The 14,599-nt window shown below is 54.7% G+C and overlaps 1 protein-coding gene across 1 annotated transcript in view; it reads left to right on the top strand.

Annotated features, from left to right (window-relative positions):
• The first annotated feature begins 4,179 nt into the window (after nt 1-4,179).
• The window catches only part of SP1 (Sp1 transcription factor), a 58,464-nt gene continuing 48,044 nt past the window's right edge, over nt 4,180-14,599 (top strand). The window contains exons 1-2 of the mRNA XM_054696642.1: nt 4,180-4,344; nt 6,964-7,128. Coding sequence (XP_054552617.1) covers nt 7,122-7,128 — 7 coding nt within the window. The 5' untranslated portion in view covers nt 4,180-4,344; nt 6,964-7,121. The remainder of the gene's footprint in view (nt 4,345-6,963; nt 7,129-14,599) is intronic.

Here is a 14,599-nt window from a genome sequence, read left to right on the forward strand (position 1 = left end):
CCTGGGGAGACCCCCAAATGGATACAGAGCAATGATAAGGGGCATGGTGTCCACCCCACTGCCTTGTATGCCATCCCCTCAGACTCAGTCACCAGCTCACTCTCTCCACTCACGCACCGGTCCTCGCGTGGACTAAGAGCTACTTGGCTTATACACATGCACACTGAGGCCTCACCACGCCAGCCATGCACGCTGGCGCCCTGTGTCCTGTTCCAGCCTCCACTCAGGCCAATGAACACAGGCAGTGAAGGGCTCCACTCTGTCTCTCTCCCCAGGCTGAAGGGGTCTTCCTCCTCTTTGCAGACCACCCCGGGAACTGAGCTCACGCTCTGGGAGCAGAGATGAGAGGACCCAGAAAGTGGAAGGCTTGAGGCAACTGAAGGGGGTTGACCTTAAGGGAGGGGTCTCTGAGACCAAGATCCTGTGGAAAGACGCAGAAATCAGGACAGAGATGGTGACAGAGAAACAGAGTCAGAGACTCAGGAGCAGGAAGGGCTGACAGTCCCGCTGGAGAGGAGTGGTCATGACCCCCCCTTCCAACGATGGGCATGAGTCCCCCAGAAACCTTGGCAGAGTCAGTGATTTCTAAGCCCTGACCCCATGGTACTCTAGTCGCCCCCATCCCCAATACCAGAAGAAAGGGATGCCGGGGTCCCAGCCTGGAGGGGAAGTGGCCCCATCCGCCCTGGAGCCTCCCACTCCCAAAATAGAGCTGAGTTTGTCTTTGGCTGAAAGTTAAATATTTGTAAGCTGGGCAGGCGGCCTCAGACCCTGGCCCTCCTCCTTGGTTCCCTCTCAGCCCCCCCACATGCACAGGACTACCCTGCGCCCTTCTCTCATAGCCCCCCTCCTGGCCTCCACACCCGGGTCCAGAGGCCCAGCCCCCTCCCCACATACAAACCAGACGCTGCCAGGTTAAGGGTCCCAGGGGACAGGACCCCAAGGCCCTGTACCCCATCCGGCCCTCTTCCCACTCAACCATCCCCTGCCCTTCTGTCGCCCACCCCCCTCCTCCTGCTCCACGCCTCTCCCTCCCTTCTCCATCCCTTTTCCGCACGCAGAGTTGGGGTGCTTGGCTGACCTCAGGTCCAAGCCTTCTGACCTGGTCCCCTCTTATCTTCTTTGTGTGTTCTCTGACCCCGGCCCAACTCTCGTCCCCTTTCTCCTGCCCCCTCCTCTGACCTCACCAGAGAGACCCCTGGAAGTGACAAGCTGGAAGCAACTGTCTGCACGAGTTGGGAGGCAGGCCCGGAGGACAGTACCGCCAGCTGGTGCTCTGCGGGCGGGGTCAGAGGGGCAGTTACCTCAAGCAGGGAGGACGCCATCCTGAGGCTGGGGAGCGGGTCCCAAGGAGCCAGGCAGATGGAGAGAGCGAGCCGGAGAGAGAGGGAGAGGGAGAGGGAGGGAGAATGGGAGAATGGGAGAGAAGAGATCTAAAGTTAGAAGGGACTGGGGGGTGGGGGGTGGGGGGGCTGCTCTCTGTCTGTAGGGATCCACCCTCTAATTACAGCTTTCCCAGCGGAGAAGGCTCCGGATCCAATGAGCAGGGCGAGAGAGGGAGGCAGAGGGTCCAAATTTCCTGCTCCATTTGCTGAGCTCCCCAAAGAAGGGATCTGGGCGGGAGAGAGAAACAGGCTCCCGGGGAAGGGGTGGAAACAGGAGGAGGGTAGGAGCAGGGCAAGTTGTCAGGGCTTCCTGGGGGTGCTGGGAGGAAGACTTGAAGGGCCGGTGAGCCCAGGTATCCCACACCCCGCCCCCAGCCCTCCCCCCCAGGCATCAGTGGGGACCCCTCCCAGAGCTCCCCAGTATCAAGTACCTGGGGGCACTGGGGCTGGGTGTCCTGGCTCTGTCCTCTCTGGAGTCGGGCAGTGGGAGTGCAGGCACGGGTGGCCTGAGGGGCCTGGGAGGATCTGGTCCTCTCCCAGGCCGGCGCACGCCTGCTCCCACTCAGCTCCGATCCTACGTCCTACTCTGACTCCCGAGTTCTGGCCGCTGGCGGTGGCCGCTGCTGCTGCTCCTGCTGCTGCTGAGGCTGCTGAGGCTGCTGCTGCGCTGCTGAGGGAAGGAACAGGAGGGAAAAGGAACAAACCCCAAACCACTAATTAGAGATCCAGGGGGGGATGGGGGATTGGAGACGACACTCACACAGAGAGACTGGAACACACTGACATACACATTCACGGACAAACAGGACGATCCACACACGTCCACATGCACACGCTGCTGCCTGCACGGCTCCGCCGCTGTCATGAATGAGCACACACAAGCTCACGTGGCGGGCGGCACACTCACCGCGGCGGCCTGGGGATGCTTTCCTCCGGGCTCCCCACCTCGGGATCCAGAGCAGTGTGTGTGTGTGTGTGTGTGTGTGTGTGTGTGTGTGTGGTGAGACAGGAGAGAGGGCATAGTGTGGGGTGGAGGCTTCTGCTGCCCAAACTTTTAGGGTCATTGCGGTGGATTCCAGAGCAAGGCCTGAAGGAAGGGGCAGAGTAGGGGAGGACTTGGCATAGGCTTGGGGCTTCCACGGTCTTCTTTCCAAAGCCTCAGTTTCACTCCTAGGCAGTAACACCAGGCCTCTCTCACTCTGTGGGGCAGAACCTGGATCTTCTGAGTCTGAGAACTTTTTTTAAAGATTTATTTATTCATGCATACAAGAACTGGGGTACAGGCCAGAGGTGGGGGGGGTGAGAGGATTCACCAGAGACAGAGCGGGGAGCAGAACAGGCAGATCTACTGAAATACACTGCTGAGGGGAGCAGCGGGGAGACAGGAGAGGTCTGCTGCACCATGAGGGTAGCTCCCTGGCAAGCTGGGCTCAGACTGAACTCAAACTGAACTGGTGCTGCAGAGGCTGCAGACGCTTCACAGTGCTGTGCTTAACTCCTTGCAGCACCAGGGAGGCCCTGATTTCTGAGAACAGTTAAGACAAGCAGTGTGGGGGGGAGAAGGTCACTGGGTCAACTCATCCTTCCCAAGGGCAAGCCTAGTCTCTTTGGATTACCACCCCCCTCCCAAAGATATGCCCTAGCTGCCATCATTCCCCACCAATTAACCATCCCTGCCAGCTCCGTGCCACATAGCTAATCGCCATTCTTTGATAGCTGGTTCCCCTGAGTGATGGCACTTTCCTGGGAGGGAGCGCGTGTTCCCTTTCCATCCACGCACCAATTCCCTCTCCAGCAAGAAGGATTGAAGTTGGAACTTAGGCAGGACTTCCCGACATTGACTTCTCATCAAAATGGGGCAAAAGAGAAGGAATGTGAACCAGATTGGGAGTGGGAAACCCCAAAAATCTATTAACAGAAACCTGGACCCCAGGTAAGTTTACATGGTGGGGGAGGGAAGGAGAGGAGAGGACTGAGCAGCCAAGTGATAGAAACAGCCTCTCTCTCTGGAGGGGTCCAGCCAGCTGGGGTGGTTTTGCAAGTTACTCCCCAACATAGCTCTCTCCCAGCACCTAGCCCTTCCCTTTTGCCTGTCTGAGGAGCGGAGCCCTGTACCTCCCCACACCCCTCACCCCCCCAAACAGTCCTGCTTTCTCTTCTTGAGTGCCCCCTTCCTGGCTCCTTTTGCTCTCCCAGCTCTCCAAGGAAAAGATGGGCAGGGGAAGGAGCAGAAGCAGGCCTAGGGAGAGCTGCGCGGCCAGTTACCCTGGGGGCAGGATCCAAGCTTAAGGTAGGACCCAGGAATTCTGGATTTCAGCCCCTTGAGGTAATTTGGCCAAGGAACCCTGCAGGCCCAACTTTTGGGGACAGGGTTAGGGATGGGGACAGGGTTGGGGAGCTGGCATGCAAAGGAAAATAATCAAAAGAAGAAACATAGTAAGAGAGAATCTGAAGAGACACGATGGGCTATAAGAGCTAGAGAGCAGGGAAACAGGAGGCCAGGTGTGTGGCTTTACAAAACCCAGAGAAAGCAGGAAAAAATGAAGAAGCTCACTGGAACAGAAATGAGGAAACAATGGCTTCTGAAGGACAGGTCAGAGAAAAATAGCCTGAGGCCTGGCCAGGTCCGGAGGAGGCACAGGGTTAAGCGGCCAGGCAGGTGGGGGGCGGGGATGCAGTATAAATAGCACATAATTGTGTCTGATGATTACCCGGGCCACCCCACCCGTCTGCCCAAGAGGAAGTGCCCATGCTGGGGTGTCCCCATGACCTCACAGTCTCCTCCTGGTGGGGGTGTGAGAACCTGAGGTCCCAGATGGATTTCTAGGGCCCCCCAATTTAAGGGGAAGTTTTGGAGAAATTGCTGCGCCCCGACAGAAAAAACTGGAGACCAGTTACATCAGGCCAGGCCGGCAACTGAAGCAGAGAGAAACACGGAGACTCCAGGGAGAGACGGCAGGTAGGAGAAGGGCCGGAGCTCAGACTAGACTGGGAAGGAGAGGAATAGACACTCTAACCCTCGGAAAGGGGAAAAGAAAGATGAAAGGGGGAGAGGAAAAATAGGGTTGGGGAGAGGAGAGGGGTACAGGGAGGACCATCTTCTCCCATTCTAATCTATCTCGGAAGTGACAGGAGTGAGGGGGAAGAAAAAGGAAGGGGCAGGGTCCCCAAGAAGGTGCGAGCCAGAGTCCCCAAGGTGCCCCTGGACACAGAGTCCCCTCCCAAAAGTCTGTGCCAAAGCCAGGCAGCCGGACTACCTGAGGCCCACAGCTACCCCCTCAGGACCCTGGGTTCTGACTTCCTCCACACCCTTAGGAAAAATAGTTTTTCAGCCCAGCAGAGGCCCTGGAATTCCTGGGTCCAGTCCCCCCAACCCCTTCCTAGTGCCCTCAGGACTGGGGGTAGTGACTGGGAGCCCTGACCGAGGACCTGCCTCCACCCTCGCAGGCCTCCCTCAGCCCAGCCTCCCAGGGGGTGGGGCGGCCCAGGCAGAGGCGCCATGTGGCAGGGGCGGGTAGAGGCTGCGGCTCTGGTCCTTCCAGTGTAAACCCCCTAGGCATCTGGTTTCTATCCACCACCCCCCACCACCCTGGGGGCCCCTCAGCCTCCGCCCATGGCCACCCAGACGCTGAGCTCCAAGAGATGGACGCCCCAGAAGGAAGGGGTGGGATGGTGCCTTTCTGATCTTTCAACCCCAGGACTGAGCTGAACCACAGAGACCACCACTCCCTTCCCTCCCTTCCCTAGAAGTCAGGGTGGGATTTCTAAGGTTAGAGGGGTTTGGATCTGGAACCTGCCTCAGCAATCTCTAATGGTTTTGGATCTTTTGGAAAGATCACTGGGGGTGGAGAAAGGGTGAAATCTGGGGAGAGTGAGAGACTTCTCTCCCCCTCAGGGATGCTGTGCCCTTCTACACCTACTGCCCTCTGCCTACCCACCCGGGCCTGACTCCCTCTGGGTCCCTAATCCAAAGGGACCCCTAAGCCCTGCTTTCTGTTGTCCTAGAAGTTTCCGCTACCCTAGACAGATCATCAGTGAATAGCAGATGGCCCCTGAAATGCAGAAATTGACGCATGCTCTAATACACGCCTACTGAGTGACACACTCTCACATACACACTTGCAAACATGCTGAATCATGAATATATACATACACACTCCTCAGGCACCCATGTTGACACACAGTGACATATGCATACAGATGATACTTACACCAGGACACTCACTAACCCTCATCACTAGACAGACAGCAGTACACACACATGCAGACTCTCAGTCACATGGAATAGCCCTCACAGGAACTCACACACAGCAACACGCACACACACATGAAATAGGTCACATACATACACATGGGCCTGTCATCATAATTTTACAGCTCTAGAGATCCCTGAGATCTCCTAGAGGGGATTTAGAACCCCTCTTCTTATAGGATCTGGGAATAAGGGTGATGTGGCAGACACTGCCAGTCCTACAAATTGCCACCTGCAAATCCCACTAGTGTAGGATCCTCCAGTGTACTTTTGGGGGACTCACTGAGCTTTTACACTCCATATCTACCAGAGGTCAGAGAACCAGATGGCCCCAGTGAACTCCCTGGCCCCGGGGAACCCCGGCATCCCTACCCCCACCCAGGCCCCCCCTGCTTTGCGGCCCCACTGACTCATCTCTCCCTCTGTGGAGCTCCCCAACCACAGGGGCCTGGAAGAGAAGCTTGGAAAGTTGCGCTCATGTCCCGGGCCCCTGGTCTGGCCACTACCCCCCATGCACCCAGGCTCAGCCCTTGTCTCTGGTGTAGACACCAGTGACTGAGAACACAGAGGGGACAGGAAAGAAGAAGCACCCCCCCACCCCCCGCAGTGTCGGGGAAACAAAGACAGAGGGAAACAGTTGGTGCTGTTTCCAAAATTATGGGGCTGTGATCTGGGAATCTTGCTCCTTGGGTGCAGAAGATCCACTCCGGGCCTGGGCATGGGGACACTGCCCAGGGCCTCGAGCCAGCATTCTGAGCCGAGGTTCAGGGAGCTTGGGGAAGAAGATCCTATTCTGGGAGGCAGAACTGAGGATACTGAGGAAAAGGGACCCTTTGAAGAGGCCTGCGGCAACTTCTGTAAAGGCGGTTGGGAAGAGAAGCCTCCACCCCCAACACGTGTGTATACATGTGCAGGGACGTGCCTGCCTCAGCCTCCCTCGCTGCTAGGAGTCTGTCCTCTTTCAGCACCAGGGCTAGCCAGCACCCTGGCCACCTTCCGCCCTGAGTCTCAGTTTCTTTCGTTGATAATTGAGCCCTGAGCTAAAGTAGCAGTTCTTGGGGGGTAGATCAGAACCAGAATGAGAAGTGCTTTAGGAGAAGGAAGAGCTAGGATGGCAGGGGACAACGGGAAATGGAAGGGAGCGGGGACGAGAACCTTCCCTGGGTGGATGTCTCGCGTGGGCAGGCATTGAATTAAGGCCTGGTCATCTCTAGGAAGTGCCTTCTTGGAAATAAAAAATTAAAACCATGGAATATGACACATGAACTATGTTAGTGGCCGGCAGGCTTGGTGTGACAGGATTCTGATCATATCTTCGGTCCTTAGGAATGGGGCTGAGCAATCCAAGGGAATGGTCCTCCAAAATCCTAGACACACATCTCCCCCAACCACCACCACCCCCATCTCTGACCTGCTCTGCTTCATCCTAAGAGCAGCTTTTTGAGATGTAGACTGGACGACAAGGAACGTTTTTCATTCAACAAATGCTCAGTAAGTAACTACTTCGTGCTACATGCAAAGGGCGAGGTTCCAGCATGAGGACTCAGCTGAGCCTGACCCAGGCCTTTGCCTCACAGATCAGAAAGTGCATGAGGGGAAAGAATCTTGAGAGAGTCAGTATTGAATGGTTTTGGAGACAAAAGAAGAATCTCAGTTGGTGTTTGAGGCATCAGGAAAGGCTTCCTGGAAGAAGGTAAGTTTAGTCAAGTGAATGGAGGGAGAACTTTTATAAACAGGAGGAAAAGTATAAGAAAGATCCAGAGATATGAGGGATTGACAACACTTTTGAGGCGCAGGAAGATGGGCGTGACCGAGACACAGAGTGGAGGTTGATGGGGAAGGTCTAATCAGCTATGTAAGGGATCTGAAATTGATCCCCAGGGCGACATATGGGAATATTTGTATATGCGAAAGACAACCCCAGCTGCAGAGAGGACAATGGATTAGGGGCTTAGAGCCAAGCAGTTCTGGGAAAATCAGCCATTTACTCTGGTGTAAGCTTGGGTAGACTCTTTAACCTTTGATGCCTTAGATTCTTCTTTAGAAGGAGGGGAAACATAATACAGCAACCTCTCAGGGTTCTTATAAGGATTAGGAATAATACATGTGCAACTCTTACCGCAGTGTCTGGCACCTCGCAGTTGTTTCATAAATGGTGCCTGTTACTATTGTCCGAGTTTGGAGGAGGGCAAAATGAGGACAGGGGAACTGGTTGGTGGTAGCAGGCCAGGCTGCAGGGGAGAGGATGTCATCTGGAGCAGCAAATGGTCAGGTGAAATTTAGAAGTTGGTAGAGACAGGACTGGGTGTCTGGTTGGACTTGGGCAGTGAGGGAGGGGAGCAGTCAAAGACGACACGTGTGTGTGTGTGTGTGTGTGTGTAGGTGCACACAGGCCAGGCAGGCATTTGAAGGGCTCTCTATTCAGTGGTGAGCATGACCCCGGCAGGGCTGGATCTGGTCCTAGGGTCCAGGGAGCGGGCTGGAGCTAAGAACCGGGTTTCTCTCCTCTCTCTCAGCTGCCCTAGCCCCTCCCCACCTATTTCCTCTCCTCTTTTCCATTCACCCCTGCCTCGCCCCCCACCCGCCGCTTTTCTCTAGGACACGGAACCCCCTGAAGTCCGGCGTCCGCCCGGCTGCCTCGCCCGCCCTTCCTTCTGCCCCAGGCGCAGCTCCTGAGACCCCTGGGGCGCAGCCCCCCCGCACCGCGCCCCGCAGCCGCGCCGCCCGCTCGGGGCCTCGGAGCGTTGCCCCCCTTTTCCGCGTGGAGGCCGGAGGCCAGACTGGGGGGTCTCAGCCCAACTCCAGGTGCCTGGGATCGAGGAGCCCCAGAAGGGCCGACCGTGCGGCCCGAGCCGCGGGGGGAAACCGAGGGTCTCCCCGGCCGTCCCCCGCAGCCGGGCCGGGCTCGGGGCCGCCACCTGCCGGGGCGCCGCGGGGTCCCCGCGCGGGGGTGGGGGCGGGGGCCGGGCGGGGCGGGGCGCGGGCGGGGCGGGCCGGGCCGCGCGCCCGGGCAGGAGGCAGCTGCATATCTGCGGTCCCGACCACAATTGCTGGGAGTCGCGTCCCGGAGACTGGCGGCGCTGACTCTGCCCGCTGCGGCCGCCGCGCCGATTAGAGCCCGGGAGGGCGCGCCAGGCGGGGCGGGGGGGCGGGGCTGCGGTGCCCCCGCCGCCCCGCCCGGGGCTCTCGGCCCCGCCGAATCTGGGCCGCAGGTCCGGCCTCGGGGTGCCGGCTCCTCGGGACCTGGACCTGCGGCGCCCGGCGCCGCCTGCGCGGACACCCCGGCCCGGCCGCGCGCGCCTCTGCGCCCTCGCCCTGCGCGCCCCGCACCCGAGGGCGTCTGGCTCAGGCCCCTCCGCCCCCGCGGGCACCCACCCTCCAGGCGAAAGTAATTCCCAAAGAAGGACTCGGACTCCGAGCCCCGCGCGCAGGAGCCCGAGCACCCCCTGCCGGCTGGCCCGGCCCCGCCCCTCCCCCTCCAGCTGTGACCTCCAGCTGTGGCGGTTGGGAAGAGCTGGCCTCTTTGATCTAGGAGCGTGGCCACCCCCTCCAGGCGCCCCATTAACCTCCATTATGCCAATTAGGCAGCCCTCCCAGTCCTGGATCCGAGCTTCAAAGCCCCCTCAGTGGGGAGAAGAGGGACTGAATTCTTCGCCCCCTCCTCCCTACCAACCCGCACCACTTTAGACAAGACCCAGGTGTTCCGGTCCCCAACTTGGGAACGTGCAAGCAGGGCCAGAAAAGGGACCCCCAGAGGCCACCCAGATCCCGGTCCTTAAACATCCCTGGGAAGAGAACCAGATAAGAAAAGGAATCCTCTTGCTGGCGCTCAGCTTTCCTGCATGAAATGAGTTAGGTAGCAGCATCCAGGTTCTCATCAACTTATCCTGCCTTATCCCGAGGGAGGAGAGCCAAGAGCTGCCCCCTCCACCCTTAATCCTATCGCAACACTCCCAGGCCCCCTCCCTCCTGGAACAATTTCCGCCAGGGGAGTCTGAGCTGGGCCCAGCACAGTGGCCGCTTCCTGGAACATTTTCCTGTATCCGAAACCGCGGCTCCCTCCCCAGGGACTGGCTGATCAAGGCCAGATGGGAGCAGGGCTGGGGGAGGAGGCGAGGGAGCCACGCTCCCACCATCACCCCCTCCCAGTACATGCACACCACAGGGAGCCCCTGCCTGACACACAAAGGCACACCGCATGTCACAGCCACATAGCCATGACATTCGTGGTGACACTGAGGCACCCGGGGGGCCAGGCCTTAGAAGATTTACAAAGTCACAGGAATACAATCAATGCACACGTACAAATGATCAAACACTCCTCACCCAACCCCTTACCTCTCTAAACTCTCCTTGGGCCTGGGCCTTGCTTTGGGACTCCAAGAACACTGGGGTAGGACAGCAGGGAGGCCTTAGTTCACGAGGGTGAGGGGACAGACTCAGGCCAGAAAAGTGCCTGTGCCCCGCCAGACAACACTCACTACCCTATTCCACTTCTGGGTGGCTCTCAGTCATGACTCTTCATGTCAGGATCCTGGGAACAGTGTAGACAAAGTCTGGGGTGCTCCCCTCTGTGCTTCCCTCACAGAAATTTCTAGTTGCTTCCAAATTCCTGGAGAAAAAGCATGTGTTGTGCAGGAGGTTCACTTGTCGCAGCCATGGAACAAAGAGAAGGCAAGACTCTGCAGCTCCAGGGAACTCCAGGAGCCTGGGAACCTGAGGCCCTGCAGTCTCATTGGTGACAGTCCATCTTCCACCTCCACCAGCACACTCACACTGCCCCCCCCCACCCCTGCCCAGCCCTTCTAGCTTAGCTAGGGTGGTTGGGAAGAAGAGCAGGGAGGTTTTAACCCCCTTTCAGCCTATTCTTCAGCTTTATCCTCTTCTACCCACTGCACATCCAGTACAGGGGCCTAATTCTTAGCTGCCTTCTGTTTGTCTGTTGCTGGGAAGGGGACAAACATGGGCATGGGTAGAGTATGAGACAAAGCTCTGGAAAAGCTGGGAATGCAGATGCATGGTCTGTTTTTTTCTGAAACATCTCAGTGGCTTAGAGGAAGTATTTGAAAATGTGAAGTCTCAGGAAATCTGGCACATAAAGTCACTACAGAGGTGTGAGGGAGCAGATGATCATACAATCATAGGAAGGATGGTGCAGCCAGTTGAGAGCAGCGCTGTGAAGCTCTCCATAGCCTCTGCAGCACTGGTTCAATTCCTAGCTGGCCAGGGAGATACCCATATGGCGCAGCAGACCTCTCCTGTCTTGCACACTGCTCCCCTCAGCAGTAGATTTTGGTCCTTCTGCCTATTCTGTTCCCTGCTCTGTCTCTGGTGAATTCTCTCACCCTCCCATGCCTCTGGCCTGTATCCCAGTGCTTGCATAAATAAGTAAAGCTTAAAAAAAATATCAACAATCATAGGAAGAACCAAAGCTAATCAGCCTGGTCAAAAGTCAGTGTATTCTTTCCTCAGTCTTGTGGAAAGAAGCCATCTCCTCCAATTCTCAACTCACCTGAGGACTGGAGACCTCAAGCCATCTTTGCTCACAGGTTTAATAGTATTCCTCTCTGGCTACCTAGAAGTCCTTTATTAGGTATGACTTCCTCCTCCTCCAGCTACCTATTTAGCCTGCAACTTCTTGCTGGACTCCAGTATGAAAGCCTATTAATCAATTTAATAGTGAATAGTATTGAGTGAGTGCCCCTTGGGTGAAATATTCTAGAGACAAAGCTACATAGGTTGCTCAGTGCTTGCTCTTTGGGGTTTTGACAGCCTGGTTAGGAAAAAAAGAAACATGAAAAAAACTAGGGACCATATTTAAAAAGCACAAATGATGCACTTCACTCTTCTCAGCGCCTCCATTATTTCCTCATCTGAAATGAAGGTTTTTGGCTGCATCTAATTGAAAACCACAGACCTGGATGAGCTGTAAGATTTCTTGCTGATTTACCTCAGGAAGCCTAGAATGGGTCTTTAGTAGTGGAATGCATTTAAAAAGAGCACATGTCAATGTGCTGAACAAGAAAAATCACATCATCAATTCACTAGATGCTAACAAGACATTTAATAAAATTCAAAAAGGCTATTCTTACTGAAAACCATTTTAAAAAATAGTTTTCAACAAATGGTAGAGTTGTGTGTTTTTTGATTTTTTTTTTTTTTTTTTTTTTTTTTTAGCATTTTAGGTCCTTCCAGTTCTAAAGTTGTAGAGTTTTGACGTTATTTCTTGGAACTGAAATCAGGCTTCATGGGAGGGAGCAGGAGGAGGGGCACTGACTTGCAAAGTAAAAAACTAAAGATGCAGAGATACGGCCGGCCTTCCTGGTCTCACAAGGGGTTAAGATGCAATGCTATGAAGCTATCCACAGCCACTGCAGCATGGGTTCGATTCCCCACCAGGGAGGTCAGCCACATGGCGCAGCAGACCTCTTCTGTCTCACCCACTGCTCCCCTCAGCAGTGTATTTCAGTACATCTGCCTGTTCTGCTCCCCACTCTGTCTCTGGTGAATCCTCTCACCCCCTGCATCTCTGACCTACACCCTAGTTCTTGTATGCATAAATAAATCTTTAAAAAAAAATAAAGATGTAGAGATACATGGTAAGCACCTAGCAAGCAAGACAGATGGGCTCCCAAAGGTCCTTACAACAGGCCAGTGAGTGCTTCATTTCAGATGATTTTTTTTTTTAGAATCATCACCTCAGGACAAAAGACCAAACACTGAATATTTATTATCTTCCAGGTATTGTGGTTTCCTAAAAAAGACCAAAATATAAAAAATAAAATCACCCTTGCCCTCAAGTAGTCTATAAGCCAAAGAGTGAACGAATGCTTAACTTCAGAAGATTCTCTTTTCCAAAGTGGGGCACACAGAGTGCTCCCCAGTCATACTTGGCAGTACCAGGCAGGGCAGGTACAGGGTAGCAAAGCAAGGACACTAGAAACAATAGAAATTTTGACATAATTTGTCATTTCATATTTTATAAAACAAAAGCATTAACATAGTCATCATAAGAGAAACCAGAATTTTGTGGCATATCCTTATTTATTTTTAGTACAGTGTCTGTCTTAAAGCCCTTATGGTAGAGGTACGCACCACAATCTTTTCAGAATTAGGATCTTTCAGGACCTTAACTCCCTCCCTGTTCATTGTGTTAGGAAGGGATGCCAAGGGAGGAAAAACCTTTGGAGGGAAGAGCAGGGTGCGAATAGCTTCTAGACTTTGTCAGATAAGTTCTTCCCATCTCTCTGCAGACAGAAGGGTGAGCGAGGCTGCTCAATGCCACCAGGTGGCAGGAGTGAGTTTCTCAAACACGCCTTTCACCCACTCTGGGCTTGTGCCTGGGGGCAAAGTGTTGGCACCTTTTTGCAGGAGGCAATGGCCAAGCTGTCAGAGATGAGTCTAGTGCGGTTGAAGGAAGACATCTCAGAGGCTTATCAGTCCCAATTCTGTCCCTTGTCTCAGTCTAGTCTCAGAGAGGGCAAGACACTCATCAGGTGTTCTGACTCCTAGGCCTCAACTCAGCAAGCAAAGGTCTATTTCTTCTTCTTTTTAAAAGATTTACCTATTTATGCATAAAAGAGCTGGGGTACAGGCCAGAGATGTCGGGGGTGGGGGGGGGGGGCGGCTGGTGGTGAGAGGATTCACCGGAGACAGTGAGAAGCAGAACAGGCAGGTTGACTGAAATACACTGCTGAGGGGAGCAGCAGGCAAGTCAGGAGAGGTCTGCGTGCCATGCGGGACCCTCCTCCGGTGGCCGGGGAGCAGCCGGGGATCTAACCGGCACTGCAGAGGCTGCAGGCAACTTCACATCCCAGCGCTCAACCGCTGCGCCACGGGGAGACCCGCTATCAAACTATCGCCAGCCACTGCAGCATGAGTTCAATCCCCTGCCAGGCAGCTGACCCACATGGCACAGCCGACCTCTCCTGTCTCGCCCACTGCTCCCCTCAGCAGTGTATTTCAGTCAGTCTGCCTGCTCTGTTCCCTGCTCTGTCTCTGGTGAGTCCTCTCACCTCCCCCCCACATCTCTGGCCTGTGCCCCAGCTCTTGTATGCATAAATAAACAAATCTTTTAAAAAAATAAAATAAATTTCACTGCCCGTCATGTAACTGTTATTATAAATTCTAATCGCTAGGGGGCAGCAACCAGTCCAGTCTTGAGGAGGCTTCCCATATTAAATGACACTATGTAGAAAGGATTAATGAAGAGTCATACGAGAAGAGGTGGGGGTGGAGGTGATATAGAACGCATTTCCACAAGAGGGGAGAGGAGCATGACATTGCAGTGGTGCCATTTCTCTGCCCCCACTTAGATGCTGCCACCTTGGATTATAAGTATGCATGAACTGGACTTCTTTTTTTTTGAAGATTTATTTATTTACACATAGAAGAATTGGGGTATAGGCCAGGGATTGGGGGGGGGGTGAGATGGTTCACCAGAGACTGAGTGGGGAGCAGAACAGGCAGATCTACTGAAATATACTGCTAAGGGGTACAGCAGGCAAGACAGGAGAGGTCTGCTGCGCCATGTGGGTAGCTCCCTGACTGGCTGGGGATCGAACTCCAAACTCCTGCTGCAGAGGCTGCTGACATCTTCACAGTGCTGTGCTTAACCCCTTGTGCCACCAGGGAGGCCCCTGAACTGGACTTCTTGAGCATGGTTGTTACTGGGAACTAGGAATACAGTTAAACATGCTTGGTATATAACTGAACACCTGGACCGGGGGGTCTCTCTGGCTTCTGCAACCCTGACTCCCATCTGATACTGTTAGAAGGGGACTTGGAAGAGAAACATGGAGGAGAGACATGTAGAGACTTGAAGAGACATGTGAGTGAGACACACATGGGTAAAGCTGATAATGGCGGCACTTACCTTGATTTATACTTTGATTTTGCTCCTTCAGTCCTTTTGGCCTAGGGGTAAAGTCTCAGAGCTGCCACCACAATGGCCTGAGTTCGA

This window comes from Talpa occidentalis, unplaced genomic scaffold (assembly GCF_014898055.3).
Source record: "Talpa occidentalis isolate TD23 unplaced genomic scaffold, MPIMG_talOcc4v2.1 talOcc4.16, whole genome shotgun sequence".
Lineage (NCBI taxonomy): Eukaryota > Metazoa > Chordata > Mammalia > Eulipotyphla > Talpidae > Talpa > Talpa occidentalis.